A 22,148-nucleotide genomic window follows, 5' to 3' on the forward strand; every position below is an offset into this window, starting at 1 on the left:
TGACACTGTAACCTTGAACAGGCCACTAAAATGAACCGTTGTAAGTTAAGGACTACCTGCATTTGTATAATAGCATTGGGCAACTGGATAGGGAAACATTTACCTTAAACATTTATGGCCATTTCATAATACATTTTAAATCAAATTGTAATTCCAGCCAAACATCTGAAGAGTAGGCAATACTGGTAGTCTTCCACTTAAAACAGTTCATTTAGTGAACTGTTCAAAGTTACAATGACTCTGAAAAAAAGTTACAAAGTTACAATGACTCTATAGGGGGTGAGTTATTACCCCCCACAGATAAGGCTCTCAACTTGGGAGTCCTCCTAGATTCACAGCTTTCCTTGGAAGACCACATAACATCTGTGACTAGGGGAGCCTTTGCCCAGGTTCGCCTGGTGCGCCAATTACGGCCCTATCTAGACCGAGATGCCCTACGTACGGTCACCCATGCACTCGTGACCTCTCGTCTGGACTACTGCAATGCTCTTTACATGGGGCTACCCTTGAAAACCACTTGGAGGCTCCAACTGGTACAGAATGCAGCCGCGAGAGTTGTGTTGGGAGTCTCCCGATACTCCCATGTTACACCTCTACTCCGTGAGCTGCATTGGCTCCCAGTTATCCTCCGAGTAAGATTCAAGGTGCTGGTAATGGTTTTCAAATCCCTACATGGCATGGGTCCGGAGTACCTTAGGAATCACCTGCTGCCAGCGTCAACGTCCCTCCGTCCAGTGCGCTCCCACAGAGAGGGCCTCCTCAGGGTGCCGCCGTTTGGAGAATGCCGTCTGGTGGCTCCCAGGAGGAGGGCGTTCTCTGTGGGCGCGCCTGACCTATGGAACCGTTTACCGGTTGAGCTCCGGATGGCTCCCGACCTTCGCTCCTTCCGACGCAACCTAAAAACACATCTGTTTAAGTAATCCGGTCTGGTCTGATGGGTTCTTTTGTAATTATTATCTCAAGGTAACTATCTCCTACATTTGGGCTAAATTAGGGTTTAATTTATTTTCAATATCTATATTTGTACATTCTACTGTATTACTTATGTCACTGTTCACCGCCCTGAGTCCTTAGGGAGAAGGGCGGTATACAAATCAAATAAATAAATAAATAATAAATAAAAAAGTGACTTATAACTGTTTTTCACACTTGCAGGATCCCCTGGTCACGTGATCAGGTGCTTGGTAACCGACTCATATTTATGACAGTTGCAGTATCCCAGGGTCATAAGATCATCTTTTGAGACTTTCTGAGGAGCAAAGTCAAGGGGAAAGCCAGATTCTCTTAACTGCTGTGTCACTAACTTAACAACTGTGGTGTTTTACTTAGCAACTGTGGCAAACAACATCGTAAAATGGAGCAAAACTCCATTTTAACAACTGTCTCGTTTAGCAACAGAAATTTTGGGCTCAGTTGTGGTCATAAGTAGATTACCAGTAAGTGGTTTTCAATGTCTACTCCATTCATGGGAGAAAGAAAACCCCTTTCACCTAACAAATAGTATAAAAATGCAACCATATAAACTTTTACAAAATATACAAGCTGCCCTGAATTTGACAGGTTTTTGAATAGATATGTCGAGTCATGCACAATAAAACCTACACGGGTCAATTTCATTCTGAAAGAGCAGTATTGAAATAACATAAAACCAATCTTCCAGAAAGTCAATAGAAATAAATCCACGAGCCCAAAATAGAAATAAATTGTGAACCCCGTAAGAAAATGGATCTAGATGTATTGTTTTGAATGATTTGCAGGTTTTTGACTTTTTTTTTCCACATATGCCTGTGAGTTCCTAATAGTCAGACCCAATTTACTCCCTTCTCATTTTTCAGTGAATGAGTAAATAATTTCCCCACTTATGGCTCCACTGCACTCTCTCTTAATGGAAAAATGAAACTGAAATGACTATCTCGATGGTGAACCTTTTAGAGACCAAGTGCTGAAACTGCAACCCAAAACCCACTTATATATCATTGGGTGCTGGGTGGGCTTAGCCCATTGGGTGGGTGTGGCCAATTGGGTGGGTGTGGCCCATTGTGTGGGCATGGCTGTGGTGGTCACAGCAGACTGGGTGGGACTAAATGTTCAATCAATCAATTCCAACTTTGCGATTTTTTTTTCCCCGTGAGAAGTTGAAATTGATTGATTGATTGAACCTTTTTTTTGCACACAGCGGTGGAGGCCTAAAGCAAAAAGAGATTTAAGGTGCTGGTACTTACCTTTAAAGCCCTACATGGCTTAGGCCCGGGATACTTGCAGGACCGTCTGCTACCAGGGACGACTTCCCATCGCCCAGTGCGCTCACACAGAGAGGGCCTCCTCAGGGTGCCGTCGGCCAGACAATGTCGACTGGCGACCCCCAGGGGGAGGGCCTTCTCTGTGGGAGCACCAGCCCTTTGGAACCAACTTCCCCTTGAGCTTCGGATGGCCCCGGACCTCCGGTCCTTTCGCCGCGACCTCAAAACATTTCTCTTCCATCAGGCTGACCTGGATTGATGATGGGTTTTTAAATATGTTTTAATTTTTAACTGTAGTTAATTTATTTTGGGGCTGTTATTTAATTCTTTTTTAATTTTTGTATTGTTGTTTTTTATTGTTGTAAGCCGCCCTGAGTCCTTCGGGAGATAGGGCGGCATATAAGTCCCAAAAATAAATAAATAAATAAAAATAAAAAGGTTTTATAAAACCCAGCTAAAGGCCTAGGACTGGGACAGAAGCGCGCGTGCCCACAGAGAGGGCTCTGAGTGCCACCTGTGGCACACGTGCCATAGGTTCACCACCACAGGACTATTTTATCTCCCCTTTTTGATTTGTAACACCAAATCTGTATTCAGGTTCAGAGAATATTTTAGCCTCACACCTGCCAGCCCTTCTAAAAATGCAATCATGATGGGGGTGCTACTTGACAGAAATGTTTCATACCCAGAAGTACTCAGGGTAATCTCGGAGATTAAGCAAGCTACGCATGACAGTTTTCCGATCCTCCTCCCATTTTCTCTTGCAGAACACCATCTCTAGGAAGTACCACATCCAGCCGATGATCGGCATGTAGGAAAGTTCTTTCTTGGCAAGGACTTTGGAACTCTATAAAACAAACAGAAAAGAGGCTGAGACAGAAATCCAAATTATTTGGGTAGATATTGGTACAATATGGCAAGAAGATGGAAGTGCTCCATTTAATGAAGTACAATTGGCTCCCAATGGCCTTGGAAAGAAACATAAATATACATATGCTACTTTAGAGCATATAAGTATATATCTGCTGCTTATACGTAGCACAGTAGCATATGCCTTTTTCAGGACAGCAAAATCTATTGGGCGATCAATGAAAATTCCAGATCCTGAGTTATTTCTTTACATGGTGACCAGACTGAAAGGTTTTCCCTTGTTTGTTTGGTGTTGGGGGTATCATAAAGAAAACTAGAATCAAATCAGGAGGAGCAAGGAATAAAAAGCATTTACATATACCTAGTAATGTTTATTTCTTCTGTCTTTCCATCAGCTTTTAAGAATGCGCTTCAAACAATTTAACGACAGATAATCAACCGATTTAAGACCCCCACTGTTTTAGTACATGTTCTGGCACAAATGTGCTTTATCACCTTCTAAATTTTCATGTTTCATTGCATAGTTACTATTCCCTATTTATGAAACCAATATTCCAGAATTTAATTATTGCTACTCAAAGCAAATTTACTCTCAATTCAACTTTTACACAATCTGTTTCATAAGGCAAATACTGTCCCTTCATGAAGAAGTAAGAGGGGAAACTATTTTATTTTATATAAATATTTTATAAACATATAAAATATAAACATATCACATTATATACTTTATGAATGAATTAAAAAGCTTAACTGGAACACAATGAACATAATTATCTCCAAATAAAAGTTAAAATAAAACTTTTAAAAAAGAGATTGACTTGAGCTTCAGTAGAGTCAAGACTACATTTGGGGGGGGAAATGTACTAGAGATCCGTGTGCAAAATTTGAAAACTTCTCTGCCGTCAACACCATCACTAAAGGTAATCAGCTTTCCTGATTGATGTTAAAAACAAGTTTAAGGTAGGCTGAAGTTATCAGACAATTAGGCATTATCCTTGCAGCAGCTTGCATCATGCTGATTTAAGATCTTTTATTCAGCAGCAGAATACCATATCAACATTGTACCAACTGCTGTTCAGTGGAAAAACAGTGTTTTTATTGTAGCACTCAAATTGTCATTCAAAGTACTCTTTGTTCTATTTTCATTCTGGGTATTTGGTTTCTATTTCGTTATTAGAAAGCTTTGACTGATCTGTCAAATGGAGATCAAAACTAAGAACGAACACAATTTTTCAGGGAAAAATACACACTTTCTCACCTAATGAAAGTGATCATCTTAATTGTATTATGTCAACCTTTGTAATGCATTTTAACCTTGCACCTTGCAGAAATACTCTTAATATAGCCTAACAACATGTTTTGCTAAGTGTCAGGGCAGTGATCAGTGCCCAAACAATTGATTCTGTTGGATCCAGAGGATATAAGCACTCTAGTAAATGAAGAGATTTTAAGCTTTGTTATTAACCCAAGCAAACATTTAAAAGCATAACATAAAAACATACTTACCAAGCAAGATGATACGCAACAATACCCTAACAATACTTAAACGACAGTACTAGAGTTTTTAATTAAAAAACTGGCACCATGACTTCATGGCCCTGTGTCTTGGTTCATGGTTATAGGACTGTGAGATCTGACCTTGACCGGGTAGCACAAGATTCAAAAGTCTGAGACTTTCACAGATAAGGGAAATTTTATTATGTGAAGCTTCCCTACCCCTTCTTCTTTACTCAGCAAATAAGAATAAAACAAACCAGCGTGTTAGATCAGAATTAGCTCCCAACTTCTAGACTTTTCTTAATATGAAGAAGGAATCAAAATCATGGAGTCACTAAACTCCTTGAAATATTGTATCAATGGTCTTCCTCACTGCCACTATGCAATACCAATTCTTTGATTCAACGTTTTGAATCACAAGGATCAGTCAAATATAAAGGATGAAATCCATTCTGCAAAACACATAATGCAACATGCGAAAAATGACCACGCTCCACAATTCAATATTCAATATATAGAATGTTACTTTGGGCCGCTTATTATAGGGTACACTGACTTCTTTCCTGCTTGGAGTACAAAATGCAATTACAAGAGAGAAAAGCACATCTGCCTTTCTTGGAAAAGGAGCCGATAATTGGAAAGTAAATTAAGCTAAATGTAAACACAGAGATCTAGACAGACGATGCGTGCACTCATGATGAAAAACCATCATAAACAGGGGAGAATCTTACACCTCACATATTTTCCTTAACTCTGTTCACATTAAGTCAAGCAGATCTGTTTGTCAAAAATGAAACAAAGCTCCAGAGAATACATATAATTTTATTTACATAGCAGAATAATCCTGCTTCAAATTACGCCTAACTATTAGTATACCGAAGGAGTCTGGTAATGGAAAAGAAAAGGAATCTAAATTCTGCCTCTTGAGAAGCAAATCAGAGATACAAGTTGTGGATGCTTATTTCAAAATTAATGACAGATACGGGCATGCCACAGAAGTAATAGGACTTTGTTCCTTTAGGCTGTATACGCATTCAAGGGCACTGAATGTCTCTGCTGATGCATCACCTGGATTCTAGTTATTGTCACAGTTGGTTGTCTTGACAAGTGCCAAATCTGCCCAACTTCCCTGAAAGTGACACATACGGGTTTTGACACTATCTCTGATGTCAGGAATGCTGGTACCCTTTAATACTTCACTGAGAGTTCAAAGCAGTCCTTTTCAAAGCATTTCTTTTGTTGGGTCAACACTTTTCGAATGCTAAGGGCAACACTTCTGCTTTTATTTGTCAAGCTTAAAAAGCAGGAGAAAATCGATAAATACTTTTATCACCAGTTATACAACAAAAAGAGTTATTTTGCATTATTACTCTGTCCTTCAATGGTAGCATTTCAGCATGGTTCACAGCTGCAAATTAAAACTGAACAATAAATTCAGGTTGAAACAAAATATTAAGAATACGGGAAGGAAAAAGAGGAGAATAAGCACAAAAACCTGATTTATAATTCTGGGTATTTTCATTGGACCATCAAGCCCAATCCTCCGCCTAGGGTGTGAATTCAAATTAAAGCAAATTAAAGATGACTGTCTGTCCTCTGCCTGGACTTGTCTGATGAAAGGGAGGTGACCATCTCTCTGGATAAGTGGTTTGACTTGTGAACTGTTCTTACTTTTAAGGAATGTTTTTTTCTAATATTCAATCAGAATCTGTGACTTTGGAATTTATACCCATTATTCCCTTATCTGTGTTCTGCAATGAGCAAGAACAGATTTTAACCATGGGAAATCCTTCCAAATACTTGAACAATGCTATTATTCCTTTCATTAAGTCATCTTTTCTCTAAGCTAAACATACAGGGCTTAGTTTTTAAGTATCCTAGTTGCTTTTTTGAAGTTGTTATATTTTGGTCTGAATATTTAAACTGTGATCCCCAAAATGGAAACAGTTCTCAAGAAGGTGTTTGATCAATGAGGAATGTGAGTTAACAATTATTTCTCATAGTTCGGATAATTTTCTTTGGTTGATGCAACCCAAAGTTTCATTGGTCTTTTTTGACTGCATAGTTGGCTCATTCTCGTTGCAATTGCTTGCTATTCAAGCAGATTTTTCAGAAACACAATTGCCAAGGTATGTATCTCCCATTCTACACTCTTATCCTATTTTTATTTCTGTTAATTCAGCCCAATTTCTTTAAACTATTGTGGTTTTCTTAATTTTATTTTCTGTTTTCTATGGTAATAGCCAATTTTATGTCATCTACATTTAATATTCCTTCCACCTCCATCAAAATAGTAATAAGAAAGGAATAACAGCAGAGAACCAAGGAGATGAACATTGTGGCACTCCACTTAATACCTTTTTCCAGTATGATGAGGAACCACCGATGGATTGTTTTTGAGCCAGCAATTTGTCCATTTAATCCTCATGTTATATAACTTATTTTATAATCATCAATTAATCAAGACATATATTAAGGAAGTTGTCTAATTAAAGTACATGCTCAATTTAGCAAGATTGTCTGTGGCTTACTGTATCCTCCCCTATTCCAGTTTTGAAGATAGAAACATTTGCCTCCTCTACCATTTGGCACGTCACCATTTCTCAAAAGATAATGCATATCAATATAGCTAGCCCAGCAGCAAGTTCCTCCATTATCCTAAAATGCAATTATTATTGCTTTAAGATAAAGTGCAATTCCTTGTACTGTTCTACTGCTTTTGTTCCTTTGCAGGGGAAAAAAAACTATGTTCTTCAATTGCTGCATTCCAGGTAAAGGTAAAGGTTCCCCTGCACATGCGTGCTAGTCGTTTCTGACTCTAGGGGCCGGTGCTCATCTCCATTTCAAAGCCGAAGAGCCAGTGCTTGTCTGAGGACGTCTCCGTGGTCATGTGGCGGGCATCACTAGACGCCAAAGGCGCACGGAACGCTGTTACCTTCCCACCATAGTGGTCCCTATTTTTCTACTTGCATTTTTTACATGCTTTCGAACTGCTAGGTTGGCAGAAGCTGGGACGAGTAACAGGCACTCACTCTGTTACGCGGCACTCGGGATTCGACCCGCCAAACTGCCAACCTTCTGATCGACAAGCTCAGCGTCCTAACCCACTGAGCCACCGCGTCCCTCGTCTGCATTCCAGACAAGGAAGTAATTCTGCTATTATTCCTGTATTACCTCTTCAATCAGCCTCCTCCTCCTCCTACCATTTTCATACTCTTATCTTCTTTACTTTTGAGCCTTATTTTAATTATGAGCCCATGGATTAGGAAGCCATATTTGAACAACATTCCCATTTTGCAAAGTGTGAACAAGTCTTTATCTAAGCACTTTCCTTCGGGGTCTTTGTTTGTGGCCTCTATAGCCTAAGTCGCTCTTAACTGTCTTTGGCCAAACACATATTTGGTCAAATATGTTCTTATTACTCCTTGTGAGGACAACACATTTCATGCCAACTCGTCATCTTCTACATAACTGAGAATTCAAGGTCCCAGATACCATGATAGGTTTTATAAATTGTTCTCTCATAGTCCAGGTCTGGTGGGCAGCACACATAATGAGCAGAAAGAGTGGGTGGTAGGCATTTGTTTAAGATCCTAGTGGTAAACAGCCCCCAACTACCACAGCTCTTCGTTTAGACCTGCAGAACGTAGCTGTATCTCTGCTTTTATGGATCCACTGTTCTGGATCTGCAGTATTTCTCTCTTCTAAATGCTCAGAGCCTGTTTCACTGCAAGAACCTGAAAACTGTTTCTGGGATATGGCAAATGCAGAGTATTAATAAAGGAGAATATTTGTAACTGAGGGTTTATATGAGGGGCCTTTGGTGCTGTCTAAGCTTGCTTGTTTTCTTGCAGACATTTCATTACCCAAACTAGGTTACTAGTGCTAGTAAGGAGTGCTAATGATGTTGCCTAGTTTGGGTCTGCCAGAAAGTAAGCAAGCTCAGAGACCACTAAAGACCCTTCAAATGCAGAGTATGTTCAATACCACTTGCTTCTGCCTGGGTTTGCTCTTCGGTTTGATTATCTTCTGAACAAATGTTTTTTCCCACTGCAAGTCTTCTGTTAAAGAGTCTTTAATTGAAGCAATAAATCACTGTCTTTTCTCACTGAAGGGTGACAATTCCCTACTCTATTATGACATTTTCCTTCAAGGGAATGCTATAAGCTTCCCTTGGCTGCAAAACACATCATCTTATTTTCATGCAGCCAGACAACGCCTCAAACATTGTGACCCACAACTAGATTCCTTTCATCTTCATTTTGCTTTTTAGGACAGCAAAAATTTATTTTTTCTTGTGTCATTAGCCAGATACAAACTCCTGACACAGAGGGAAAATTTATTATAGAGTGCACCGTTGAAAATACAGTGCCTAACAAAATCCCTACTCATATAATGAGCTGATAAATAATAAACTATAATATCATTTTTAAGTCACTCTGTAGCACATAATAACAAATTCTTCATCTGCATTTCATAACACTTTGCCCACATTTTCATTGGTTAAAACATCAAAGATTTGGTTGATTTGGTTGTGATTTAGCATGATACACAAATCGACACCAAAATATAAAGCACCGTTTACAAGGTACTACTTATGAGGTCAGACCTCATAATAAGTCAAAAACAAACTAGATTATTAATTGACCTGATCAGCAAGATCCCTTTTATAAATTTAATGTGGACAACTTACTCTAAATGATGCCTTTTCTTTATATTTTTCAATTCAAGTCCCAACCATTTTTGAATTATAGTAGTTATTTTTTTAAAATAACTTAAAGGAATTCACAACTGGAATTTCATGGTTGCTTCATAATCTGCTGCCTTAAATGCATAATGCAATATGAACAAAAACAGGATCATTCTTAGTTTTGATGTCCTGGTTTCCATTCTGAAAACACATTATAATTCTCCTCCCTTAAAACACATGAGAATACTTTTTTTAAAAAACATGTTGAGATCCCCTTGCTATAGCAAATTAGAAATATAATAGAAGTGGAAAGATAGATAACGCCAACCAACAGTAGTAGTATTCCAACCACCTGGTGGTGCTGTGGTTAGAATGCAGTATTACAGGCTAACTCTGCCTACAGCCTGGAATTCAATTCTGATGGGCTCAAGGTTGACTCAGCCTTCCATTTTCCAAAGTCGGTAAAATGAGGACCTAGATTGTTGGGGGCAATATGCTAACTCTGTAAACCGCCAAAGAGTTCTGAAAAGCACTATAGAGCAGTATATAAGTCTAAGTGCTATTGCTAATGCTATATAGTAGTAGTAGTAGTAGTAGTAGTAGTAGTAGTAGTAGTAGTATAGTAGAAGTAATTATTAAGATTTATTATGGCCATCTATACCAAAAGACTATGGATGGCTTACAATTTCAAACATACAATGAAAGTCATAAACATGACAAATGTGATCATCAAACAGTTACACAGCATGGCTGCATAAAAGCAAATCAAAGCAAGACTAATTTTCTGCTCTGTGTTCTCTCTAAATTTATTTCATTTTTTAAATCAACTTCTCACAACAACACAATCTAATACTCATCCCAAATAAAATGTTATGGTAAACACACCCAAATTTTTCTGCCCTGAAAGAAAGGAATGCAAATGTCTTAACTTTTTACTGCAAAAAGTGGGAAATGGACATAATATTATTTCTATCAGTTGCATTCCCTAGACAGTTGGAATTAATATTTTAGAAAAATCAGTAAGATTTTTTTCCCTTAATAGCAACACGAAACATGACCACTATCTTGTGAGTCTAGAACATGAGAATTAATCTTCATGGCAATTATATAAGAGAAGACCATTTAATATATTTATTTGCAACTTCTACTTCAGCAAAATCCTAAATGATGTATTATTTAAAGTAGTACCTATAGTAGGCTTAGTCGCTATATTTGACCTATTATTTGCCATTTTAAGCCTTAATTGGTGAAGAGTCGTAGAAATGTTTCCCAAAAAATACAAGTCTTCAAATTACTCCAGGCAATATTAAATATTTAGGAGTTATTATTACTACAATTGATATCTATTAGTCAAAAATAGTTACAATCATCTTCAGCACAGATTTAGAGCAAAACATAAGCCTAGGGAGCACTTTATCACTTGATAGAAAATCTGCAATTAAAATAATTCTACTGAAATTTTTACACTGAAGCCAGTTTTGAAATTCAAACCTTAACCAAGAAAGCATCTAATGGAGGTAGACTTTAGGTAAGTGTCAGACCAACTCTAATTGTTGAACAGATTGAACAAATCATGGGCTGTACAGATCTACTAGACACTATAACGGTTTCTTTATCCTCCAAATTGCCTCAGCATTTTAAAGCCAACAGAATAAAAAATGGAAATATTGAAGAAGAGACATAAATAAATGCCAAATTGGCTATGAAAGCAGTTCTGTTGCATCACATTGGAGGAAAAAAAGAATCTGTTAACATGTTAATAAAAACTCACCCCCAGAACCCCAAATTTTTCACAATAGCTCCAACCACAGACAAAGTCAATTTCAAAGTTGTGATTAAGGATAACGATGGCATTCTCATTCCCAATCTTGTGCATTGATTGTTGATCTATAGAAATGGTACAAGTTGTGCCTGACCACCATTCCAGCAACATCACCAACTCTGAAACAAACAATAACAAATGATTACATAACCATTTATTTAATGGCTTAAATAAACAGTTGCTTTGCTACTGAAAGGAAGCAAGAAGTGTGCCATTTCAATATTCCTTCTGTTGTACCTATGGCCACCCAAGGTTGGGCAGGTGAAAAACATGGTCCTTTTTTATTTTGGGAAGCTTAAAAAAGCAAATTGGGTGCTTTATACATAGCAGGCAACTCTGCAAGATAAACCTTTATACTGGCCTTCTCCAACCTGGCGCCCTCTACATGTGTTGATTGTCCACATAGCCTGATGTCTGAGGTGGCTAATAAAAGTTGCAGCTCCAACACATCTAGAGTCCACCAAGTGTTTTTTTTTTAAAAAAAATTACATCATCGTGGCACTCTTGCAATTTTATTTTTAAAAGATCTTTCCTGGAAAGAGAAAGAAGACATTTATACTGTAGATGACTAAAAATCACAAGCATGGAAAAGGGTATGTGCAGTTTTCTGATTCTAGCTATGGCTTACTGCAGCCGCTATAATATATTAAATATAACCACGTTCCCAGCATTATTTCAACTTGAGAAATTCTTACGAAAGTTGCTTTTTTTCCTGGTAGGCCAAATAAAGATTATGGTTAAATGTTTGTTTATTTATTCATTCAGCTCAAAGATTTCAGAATGCACTAATTATTTCTTAGAAGGAGGGGGTTTTTCTTTTAAAAAAATAACAACAGTATATGGAGTTTTAATAAATATTGTAGCAGCATGACCAGGTGGAGAATTATCTGCTTTTTGCCTTATTGCGTGCCTGGCTGAGGAATTCTGGGAGTTGAGGTCCACACGTCATAAAAGAGCCAAGTTTGAAGATCCCTGCCTTATTGTATTGAAATTGTAATTGTAACATCTTCCATCCTTTAAAGTATACATATTTGTGTGTTTGTAAATGTGACCATATTATTGTTTGCCACTATTTTTGTGCAGAACAAATGAACCGGCAAAGATGTAAGAATTTATATCAGAGTCAGGTACAGCTTGGAGCATTGTTTAAGAGCAGTACCACTGGATTTATACAGTATTCTTAAGATCTTCAGCAATCCAAGGATCAGGATCAGAAAGTTGGCAAGTCATATAGGTCTTGACAAAGTCTCTCTGCAAAGTTGCACTTAGATGGTGGCGGTGGCGGCAGCAGAGATTCATTTAAATTTAATAAAGCAAAATGGAACCAACTTCTTTACAGAAGCTTAGGGTAGATTCCTAAGCCACCATGAGTGAACTGCAGCTACAACAGAGGCAAAATCTACATGTACGTTCAGCGTATCACAATCTGGCTTGCAAGGAGAATTGCTTCATGGTTTAAAAATGAAGAACATCTCTTTAGGTTGTTTGTAAGTATGCTTTCTTGTTTTAAAAAAATAAAGGTAAAGGTTTCCCCTGTCCAATCATTTCCAACTTTAGGGCGGGGTGCTCATCTCCATTTCTTAACCGAGGGAGCCAGTGCTGTCTGAAGACGGCTTCCATGATCATGTGGCCAGCATGACTATGTCAAGGTGCTGTTACCTTCCCACCGAAGCGGTACCTATTTATCTACTCACATTTGCATGCTTTCAAATTGCTACATTGGGTAGGAGCTGGGGCAAATAATGAGAGCTCACCCCATCGCACAGCACTCGGGACTCAAATTGGACTGTCGGTTTTCCAGCAGGAGGGAGGGAGGGAGGAAGGAGACTGGAATGAGAGGAGGGGGGATCTGAGGGAAGTCCTGCCTTAGCTTTGCTTTTTTTCCCTAAAGATAAAAAGATAAAGCCTCCTTCAAGTCCAAGTTGATTCTTGGTAATTTGACCCACAATCTTCTTTTGAACCAATATTTTCTACTACCTTTTTTGTGATGCTTTTAAACTTTCCAGTGTTACTTATAATCCTGGCAAAGAAAGGAGGGGAAACAAAGTGGCCACTTTGATCATTCAAAAGCCCCAATCTGATACAATAGTTTAGAGCCAAGTGAATGATCTTTGGGCTTCCATGCTTCCTTTTCAATGAATCATCCTTGGCATCAAGAAACAGATTCCTTCTTCCCTGGGAGAGAACAGCAATTTGGTGTCTCAGCTGCTGCCACAACAAAAATTGAAAGTTTAGTTAAGTTTTTAGCACTGGATTTTAAATTTGCTTAGAATTTTCTGCTCTGAATCAAATAACAATCGTTAACATCATCAACATTATGAATCATCATCATCATCCTCATTTCTTTACTTTGTACAACTCAAAATGTACATCATGCTCCTACGTCCTATTTTGCCAATTCCTAATTCGTACAGTTTATTCATTCTCATTACCCACAATAATTAATTGACCCTACAAATCACTCTACTCATTCAAATACATTTTTCCTTCTGATTAAGTTGAACAGAAGAGAACAGATGAACATTCATTCTGTATCCTCTCCATTTTCGCCTGGCTACCTTAATTTGTAAAATATTAAATGGTATCAATAGAACTCTTACTTTGTATTTATACATTTATGCATTATGAAAGAGTCAAACATATGTTTGAATTTTTGAAAGCAGAGGACAGAATAACATCTCCCTATTTTGTGAAAAATAATGAGTTGCCACATAGACATTTAAAAAGCTGTCCCGAAGCAGATGGTTAGTATTTGTCTAGATTTCAGTCCATACACAAACACATACATACATATATAACAAATTTAATGATATGTCTCTCCTCTTCTCCTTCAGCCTCTTTTTAATATTAAGAATAAAGAATGTTTTATTCTGGGGAGGGGGGCTTCCAACAGCTGATATGTTACATACTAGTTAATAATATTTTATCTTGAAGCCATCTTATCCTTTTTACATTATCATGCCTCTCTTAGCTGGATGCAGATATATACTTGGCATCAGATAAGGTCGATGGAATTCAGGAGGGGTTGGACTCAAAGCACTTGTGGAAATGCAAAGACTCTAAACTAATGACAAGCTTAACACCTCCCCCCAGCTCTGCCTACTCTTCTCCTTAGGTGTGTCCTGTATGTGTTTCACTTTAAGAACGGGCAACTAAATTTCATTTTTGATGTGTGCCATTGTGCCCACAGTAAAAAAAAAAGACAATAAAGGTTATCCTATCTCAAAGCTGCCAAGTTTGAAAAACCCTGCTGTAATAGAATGTACTCTAAGAGCAACTCATTAACTGAAGCAATTGCTATTGCTCTTAAACCTGCGTATCCATTTAGCCTATATACTTGAAATCTCTCTGGTGCTTTGACGCTTCATTTTCTTCTACTTTGGAATTCAAACTGCTTCTGAACTGACCTACTGACCATTTTTCTGTGACTCCTTTTAGAGCTCAGGCTAAGTATGCTTTTAGCCTTTCCAATGCCTAATCCCACTCAGAACAGAGGAAAGGTGAGAGTTAAATATGTTATCAATGTTGTAAATTATATTCATTATAGTACCATCAAAATTTCTAAGTTACTGTGTATTCAGTGTGACATTCAATATTTATTGATTTATTCTGTTCAGGAAAGTTCACCCAAAATGAGAAAAATATTTTCAAAACTGAGATTTGATAGATATAGATATAGACAGACAGTCAGACAGACGATAGATGGGGGAGGCGAGAAGGGATTCATCTAGCCAAGGTCTAAATTATACCAGAGCATTAGCATTTTTCTAAGCAAAATTACTTTGTGCTACAAATATTTCTAGTTTGGGGGTTTTGTTTTTAAGCATCCAGTGAGAGTTTAACGATCAATTTGGCATTCTGTCTAAAACAAAACTAGCAAAACAAATATTGCAGCATGCAGTATTTCTATTCAAGGTGCCAGACAACCATTCATACCGTCCTCCACAACATCCCAATTCATTTTCTCCCCATTTTTCCAGGTTTTTTCCCCCAAGTTAGTCAACGTTCTGTACCTTCCTTCCCACTTTGGCTTTCCTTCCTTAACCATTTTTGTATGATGACATCATGCCTTAGCCATGAAAGCCATCTGGTGACTTTAGGCCAGTCACTCTCTCTCAGCCCTACCCACCTAACAGGGACATTGAAGTATTAGACATGTTTGCCACCTTATTTATAAAAATAATAAAGGCAGGATATCCATAAATAAATCTCGAGGTTCCCCAATACCTCTGTTTTGTGTGCGTGTATACCATTAATGATATAAAAGTAAGAGCATGAATCTTGGGAAAATGACAGAAGCTGTTTTTGTAACTAGGAATTCAAATGTTGGTGGTCTGAATATCATAAACACCACCTGGTAATTTTAATTGAAGAGTAATATATAGCAGTTCTCCTTGTATTCTTGAGTATCAATATTCTCTTTCAATCTTGGGAGAACAAAGGCAGAAAAGAGCCATCAATGTCCATCTCAATTTCTTTCTCAACCGTGGAGAGCAAGGGGGAAAAAGAAAGCTTTCCATTTGCTCCTGCAAAGCGCTCAGTGAAATATCAAGGGTATTACCACTATTGCTTTTTTCCTGGGCTACCTTTAGCAGACCATGAGATTTCTTGGAGACTCCTATCTCACAGCCTTCCAGAGGAAAAGAAAGGAATTTTATATTCACTTCTTTGTGGATCAATAAGGTCTATCCTTGCTACAAGGGTGCGATGAATAAATTAAAGGAATCAAATGTTATTCACATTTTGCAAAAGGACATCCCTGCAAAAGGGGCGGGGTGGGTGGGTGGATTTTACTCTTTATTTTCTATGCATCTCAGATACAAAGCTATTTGTTCAGCTTGGATGGTTCTGTGCCATATCCAAGCAAAAAGTTCACACAGAAGAATATCCTAATTTGAATGATCCCTTTCTTGTTATACAACACAGCCAACCCGAGTGCAGATTTTAAAAGTCTAATGTATTTATGCGGAACTTCCTCTTCTTTCATAATTTTACCATTTGCTTCATTAAGCATTCTATGCTGGACAGCTTACATTCTTCTGTGGTGTGTTACATTTTGATACTGCTTGAACTTGCCACAACACCAATGATCTTTCCCTTTCCTTAGCAAGTAGGTTTGACTCTTTGTCTTATTTGAACCCAGCTAACGAGGAATGTGGGGGAAGCATGATAGCTCAGCCAGGTTGACTCAGCCTTCCATCCTTCCGAGGTAGGTAAAATGAGGACCCAGATTGTTGGGGGCAATTAAGCTGACTTTGTAATAATGCCGCTTGGGGGTGTGTGTGTGAAAGCCCTAATAAGCAGGCATATACATAGAATGAAGGCTACTGCTAAGCTTGTAAGCCGCCCTGAGTCTTCGGAGAAGGGCGGGATATAAATGGAATTAAAATAAATAAAATAAAATTAAAGAAGCTAAGCTTGTCACTAGAAAGCTGACAGTTCAAGACCCAAGTGTTGAGCAATGGGGAAAGCTCCTGTAACTTGCCCCAGCATCTGTCCACCTAGTAGTTTGAAAGCATGCAAATATGAGTAGATAAATAGGTACCACTTTGGTAGGACGGTAACAGCATTCTGAGCATCTCGGGGTATAGTCATGCTAGCCACATGACTACGGAAACATCTTCAGACAATGCAGGCTCCCCTGACTAAAAAACAGAGATGAGCATCACCTCCTAGAGTCAGACATGACTGATCAGGGGAAACCCTTTACCTGGGAACATGCAATCATACTTTATGTACCTTACGCAGAATTGGGGGTTTTATAAAAAAAGAAAAACTATACACTTCTGAGAAATGAACTTGTTTGAAGTGAAAAAAAGAACTGACAATCAAAAGCAGAATAGCTGTGTTTCAATTTGGAGGCTTTCAAATTACTTTAAAACTATTTGCAGCATCAGAGCCTCTTTCCCCAGAACACATTCCAAGTAACAATGCAACTTAAAATGTTGCTTGACTACATACATAACTTTTAAAATTATGGATGCGCATCTCCATAATTTTACAAGTTATGTAAAACGTGCACAGCTCATGGGGATGGTAGATTATATGTAACCTGATTAGCTACAAGCTAAAATATCCAGCCATTACTTTCAACAATGAGGTTCTTTATAGTAAAAGACAGTGAAACTGATGTGTGCCACAATGTTCTTGCCAATCAACAATAAATTTTTAAGAGACTGCTAGAAAGGAACAAAAGGAGCTCTAAATTTCTCTCATAAATCAAGTAATAGGGAACGGGAAATTAAATTGTATTAGCAAGGCACAGGGCCTTGTATAACCATTGCTTATTTATTTAAATTTGCTGATTCTATTCATTCTATTGATTACCAATAAAAAGCAAATAAATGAAAGGAGCAGATTAAAAAAAAGAATTCAATTAGTCAGTGAAACATAAGATTAGTAGGTTCAGATTACTCTAATCTTAGAGCCATATTAATTACAAATCTGTTGGGCTCATGTCCACCGACAATTGTTCATACCTTCACTATTCTCCAGGAAGAAAACAGCACACAGCAGAGTTTCCCACAAACAGTATCTACTGAAGTGGGCAGCAATAACAAATTTAAGTAAATAAATTACAATAAAAGTGTCACATTATAGTTAAAAAAGTACAACTGGGAGTAGCCTTGTCTTCTTTTTTAAATATACCCTAGGCCTAGTTACTTGAATCATCACCTCAATGTATCTCCAGATTACTTGAAGATAATTTTGCATGGAGACCATGGCTCTTAGAAATTATTATACAAAACACTAAATGCAAGTAATCTAACAAAATATTCCCAAGGGAAATTTACTTAGCCTAATTATCTAATGTACAGGGATAATCAATGAGAACACTATTGCTTCTAGTCCTCTCAGTTCTTGACAGGAATTTTTTTAAGTTATTCAAGTACTCAAGTATAAGCACTAAGATCCCTTAGTTCCTAGAAGAGGAATTAAAATCTTGCTGGAATTAAAGAAAAGGTGGTATTTTTCATCCTGGAACAAATTTGGTCCAAATGCCATCACATGAAAATATGTTCCCCAATTCAGTCTAACCTCTTTTTAAGGAGAAAATTCCCTTAATACTTTTGCTATTTTTGGTTCTCAATCAAAGATCAATGAGCCTGGTCAGAATTTATGGCAATCTTTTGCTGTTTCCCTGCACTAGCAGACTGAGATTGGCAAAATTTAGTTGTGTGGGGCAGCTCAGAACACCTGTCGTAAACCAAGCTGGTCTACTCTGGACTAGAACATTTATTAAAGTATAAATTCATGTACTGATTATCCTTCCTAAACCTCAACAATTAAGAAAAAAGTTTTCAATGAAGATGGGAATGCTACCACTCAGCAAACTCAAGTTGGCACAAAAAATGCTTAGATACCCTGAATGTGGTTTAAAAGACTGATAGGCACATCAGAACAGATCGCCATCAACATCATCCGACAGTAAGCAAAAGCTGTTCTGCTCTTGTGCACCCTGTTTTCACAGTTTTGCCTGACACAACGAAGTTTTAAATGGTTGTCTGCTCTGAAAGATAAATGTTCCCACAACACTGGAGCAATTCCACAGCTGAACCAATTCCAGTTGGACACAGAGGAAAATAACATGAATACAACAAAGGCAATGCTGGGCCTGTGAAGGGGGCAATTTTTTGACAGCGAGAACTTTCCTCCCACTCCTTCCTCATCTCCTTTCTCTTAAGTCAAGGCAGCTATGGTCTTTTGCCACCATTTTATTTTTATCTGAATAGAAAAACAGCACTGAAGCTCTACACAGGGAATGACTCCACAAAAACAAATAGGGGGACGGGAAGCACTGTCTGGATGCTTCTTCCACTGGTCAGTTAGTGTCAGCACTGCTCAGCAAACAGAGTGTACTAGAAAGTTGCAAAAACAGAATCAGTGAAGCCACTCACAGGTCTTCTGAACGTGGATGATTATGCAAAGGTGTGCTTAGTTGGTAGCTATGTGACTGTATGCTTAAGACTCTAGTATGACAACCACACAACTCTTTGTACTATTATTGCATTCAGGAACTTTACAAAATGACTGAGAAAAGTCAAGATAATTTATTACAGCATCTTTCCTAAACATTTATAGTCCTGCAACACAGCAAAGTACCTGCTTGTAATCAAAATAAAACTTTGAAAACTATATATGAATTTAATCCCAAACTCTTAGCTAGGTAGATCACTTGCTTCTCATACACAATTAAATACCAATATTTGGTTCTCTATCAATATGCAAGGTTATGAATTCTGATTTGTTTTAGAGCAAGTCTAGACAGAATGATTCCCTACTATATAAATCATTATATTTGCAATGCAGAATTTTTCCAGAAACCTGGATTATTATGTTCAAAACAATCTATATAAATGAGAGATTAGAAATTCAGTTGTAAAATGCTTCTTAAAATATAAACTGATAGCAGAACTCTATGTATATTTAATCAGAATTAAATCTCAGTGAGTTCATCTTCTTCCAGGATAGCAAACACGCAGGATTATAGCTTAAGCATTCTTGATTCAGATACATTTTATACCAGTTAATTTGAAAGGGTTCTAAAGTATTATAATCAAATAAAAATTCTGATATTTATTAGGGGAGGAAGGATTTGTGATTCTTGTCCTAATTTCTGTACTTTAAAAAAAACACAAAAAACAAAAGCCAAAAACCCTGAAGCACAGCAGAAATGGTTCACTATTCTCTCCGGGGACAGAGTTGGCATAAAATCATCTCCTCTAACAACCTTTCTCCATAAGTGATTACTCTTATTTATTAACGAAGTCTTTATTAATAAGTATACATCCCTAGGGAGGCTCACCAGACTCATTTGCTGGCTTGAGAAGCAAAGCAGAATAATAAGTTCATATAAAAGGATGGATTTAAGGAAAAGCATATTGCCATAATGCTCACAGCCACTTCTTTGATTTTCAGTTGAGTTTTGGTTTTGGAGGGTGGCAGGAGATGAGATGATAGGACAAGTAGAAACCTGTGGTTGGCCGTTTTTCTTTTTTTGATGAGAATACTAATCAACCTTTGTCAATATGCTTGCTTTCCAGAAAAGGTGGTTTCCAGAACAGCCAATATAACAAATCTGATGGCACTAGCTTGGGAATGCTGGTTAGTGCAAACATTTCAGAATGACATTTGCAATCTTTTTGGATGAGACATTAGCTATTCTTGAACTGGCTTTTGACATTTCATATTAAACAATCACAATTCTTTCTTCAGGTTTATTACCTATACTTTGCAGCCCTACTTTTAGAGTTCATCTTTGCAATATAGACAAGATCGACAAAGAATGAGCATTGTGTGTTCAAGTATGGTATATGGCTTGGCTTCTATATTAAAGACAATTAATAAACTTGGTATTTTATTCTTATAGAGATGAGTTGGATCAGAAATGGTAAAGTTCATTAAGGAGGTGAAAATGAACAGCAATGTGAGAAGAGGGGTTTCTGAGCCATCTTATGTCTAAATACAGACAAGAGAGGTGTCCGAAATAAAAGAGGTTACAATTAAGACAGAGGGTGACTGGGGACTTTCTTCTATTCATTGGCAAAATCTACATACTGCTGTTGATCCATCTGAGAAAAAAGACATTCAAAAGCTTCACTTTTACATCATGGATGTTAACCATCACACAGGTAATCCTTGACTTACAGCTACAATTAGGAGTAGTATGGCTACTGCAGAACTTTTACATCATGGAAGTTAACCATCACAGAGGTAATCCTTGACTTACAGCTACAATTAGGAGTAGTATGGCTACTGCAGAACTTTTACATCATGGAAGTTAACCATCACACAGGTAATCCTTGACTTACAGCTACAATTAGGAGTAGTATGGCTACTGCAGAACTTTTACATCATGGAAGTTAACCATCACACAGGTAATCCTCGACTTACAGCTACAATTAGGAGTAGTATGGCTACTGCAGAACTTTTACATCATGGAAGTTAACCATCACACAGGTAATCCTCGACTTACAGCTACAATTAGGAGTAGTATGGCTACTGCAGAACTTTTACATCATGGAAGTTAACCATCACAGAGGTAATCCTTGACTTACAGCTACAATTAGGAGTAGTATGGCTACTGCAGAACTTTTACATCATGGAAGTTAACCATCACACAGGTAATCCTTGACTTACAGCTACAATTAGGAGTAGTATGGCTACTGCAGAACTTTTACATCATGGAAGTTAACCATCACACAGGTAATCCTCGACTTACAGCTACAATTAGGAGTAGTATGGCTACTGCAGAACTTTTACATCATGGAAGTTAACCATCACACAGGTAATCCTCGATTTACAGCTACAATTAGGAGTAGTATGACTACTGCAGAACTTTTCTGAGAAAGTGTTTTTCATGGAGGGGGACCTCCAAACTCACATTTTTTTAAAAAAATAAATACTTATTTCAGTAAAACATCTTTTTTTCCACATTTAAAACCTCTCTGCCCTAAATAACACTCTTTGTTAAAACAAAGACAAGAATATAAAAACATCTTACGGCTTGATAGAGAATATGACAGCCTGCAGTTGATTTTTCTGAAAAGCTGCTTGTTGAATGGCCAGAGAATTAACGTGAAGAGTTGAATGAAGTTGATTATCAGTCCTGACACTATAAATACATAACTGATAATAAGATGACAAATAAATTGAGACTTCATAAATCCAGTGATGTCCATGGTTTAAGGTAGCAAGGCAAATCCTCCAGAAAAGGAGAGAACAGGGCTCAAATTCAGAAAGGTAACTGTGGAAAGACAAGAGAACTTAATATTAGAAATAATCCACATGGAGTCTCTGAATTGTTTTTGCTATCTTTTTACTTTAAATTCCCCTCCCGAAATCCATTATTAGTTCTAACTTAAAGCAGTTTTAAAACAATGTATGAAAACATCTACCCTGAAGCAAACAGCTCTGTGTAAAGACAATATGAAGAAGGAATATACAACATGGAAAAAACAGAAATATACTGTGCCTGCTTGCTCAAACCCTCTGTCTTTCAACAGAATTAGACATTTCAGTTTAAAAA

At 37.6% G+C, this 22,148-nt stretch overlaps 1 protein-coding gene across 1 annotated transcript in view; it reads right to left on the reverse strand.

Moving 5' to 3' along the window:
• The window catches only part of AGPAT4 (1-acylglycerol-3-phosphate O-acyltransferase 4), a 45,366-nt gene extending 23,467 nt beyond the window's left edge, over positions 1 to 21,899 (reverse strand). Inside the window, exons 1-3 of the mRNA XM_081314834.1 lie at positions 21,624 to 21,899; positions 11,069 to 11,238; positions 2,926 to 3,087 (exon numbers count right to left, since the gene is read on the reverse strand). Coding sequence (XP_081170960.1) covers positions 2,926 to 3,087; positions 11,069 to 11,238; positions 21,624 to 21,801 — 510 coding nt within the window. The 5' untranslated portion in view covers positions 21,802 to 21,899. The remainder of the gene's footprint in view (positions 1 to 2,925; positions 3,088 to 11,068; positions 11,239 to 21,623) is intronic.
• Positions 21,900 to 22,148: the final 249 nt, after the last annotated feature.

Source organism: Vipera berus (assembly GCF_964194415.1).
Source record: "Vipera berus genome assembly, chromosome: 1".
NCBI lineage: Eukaryota > Metazoa > Chordata > Lepidosauria > Squamata > Viperidae > Vipera > Vipera berus.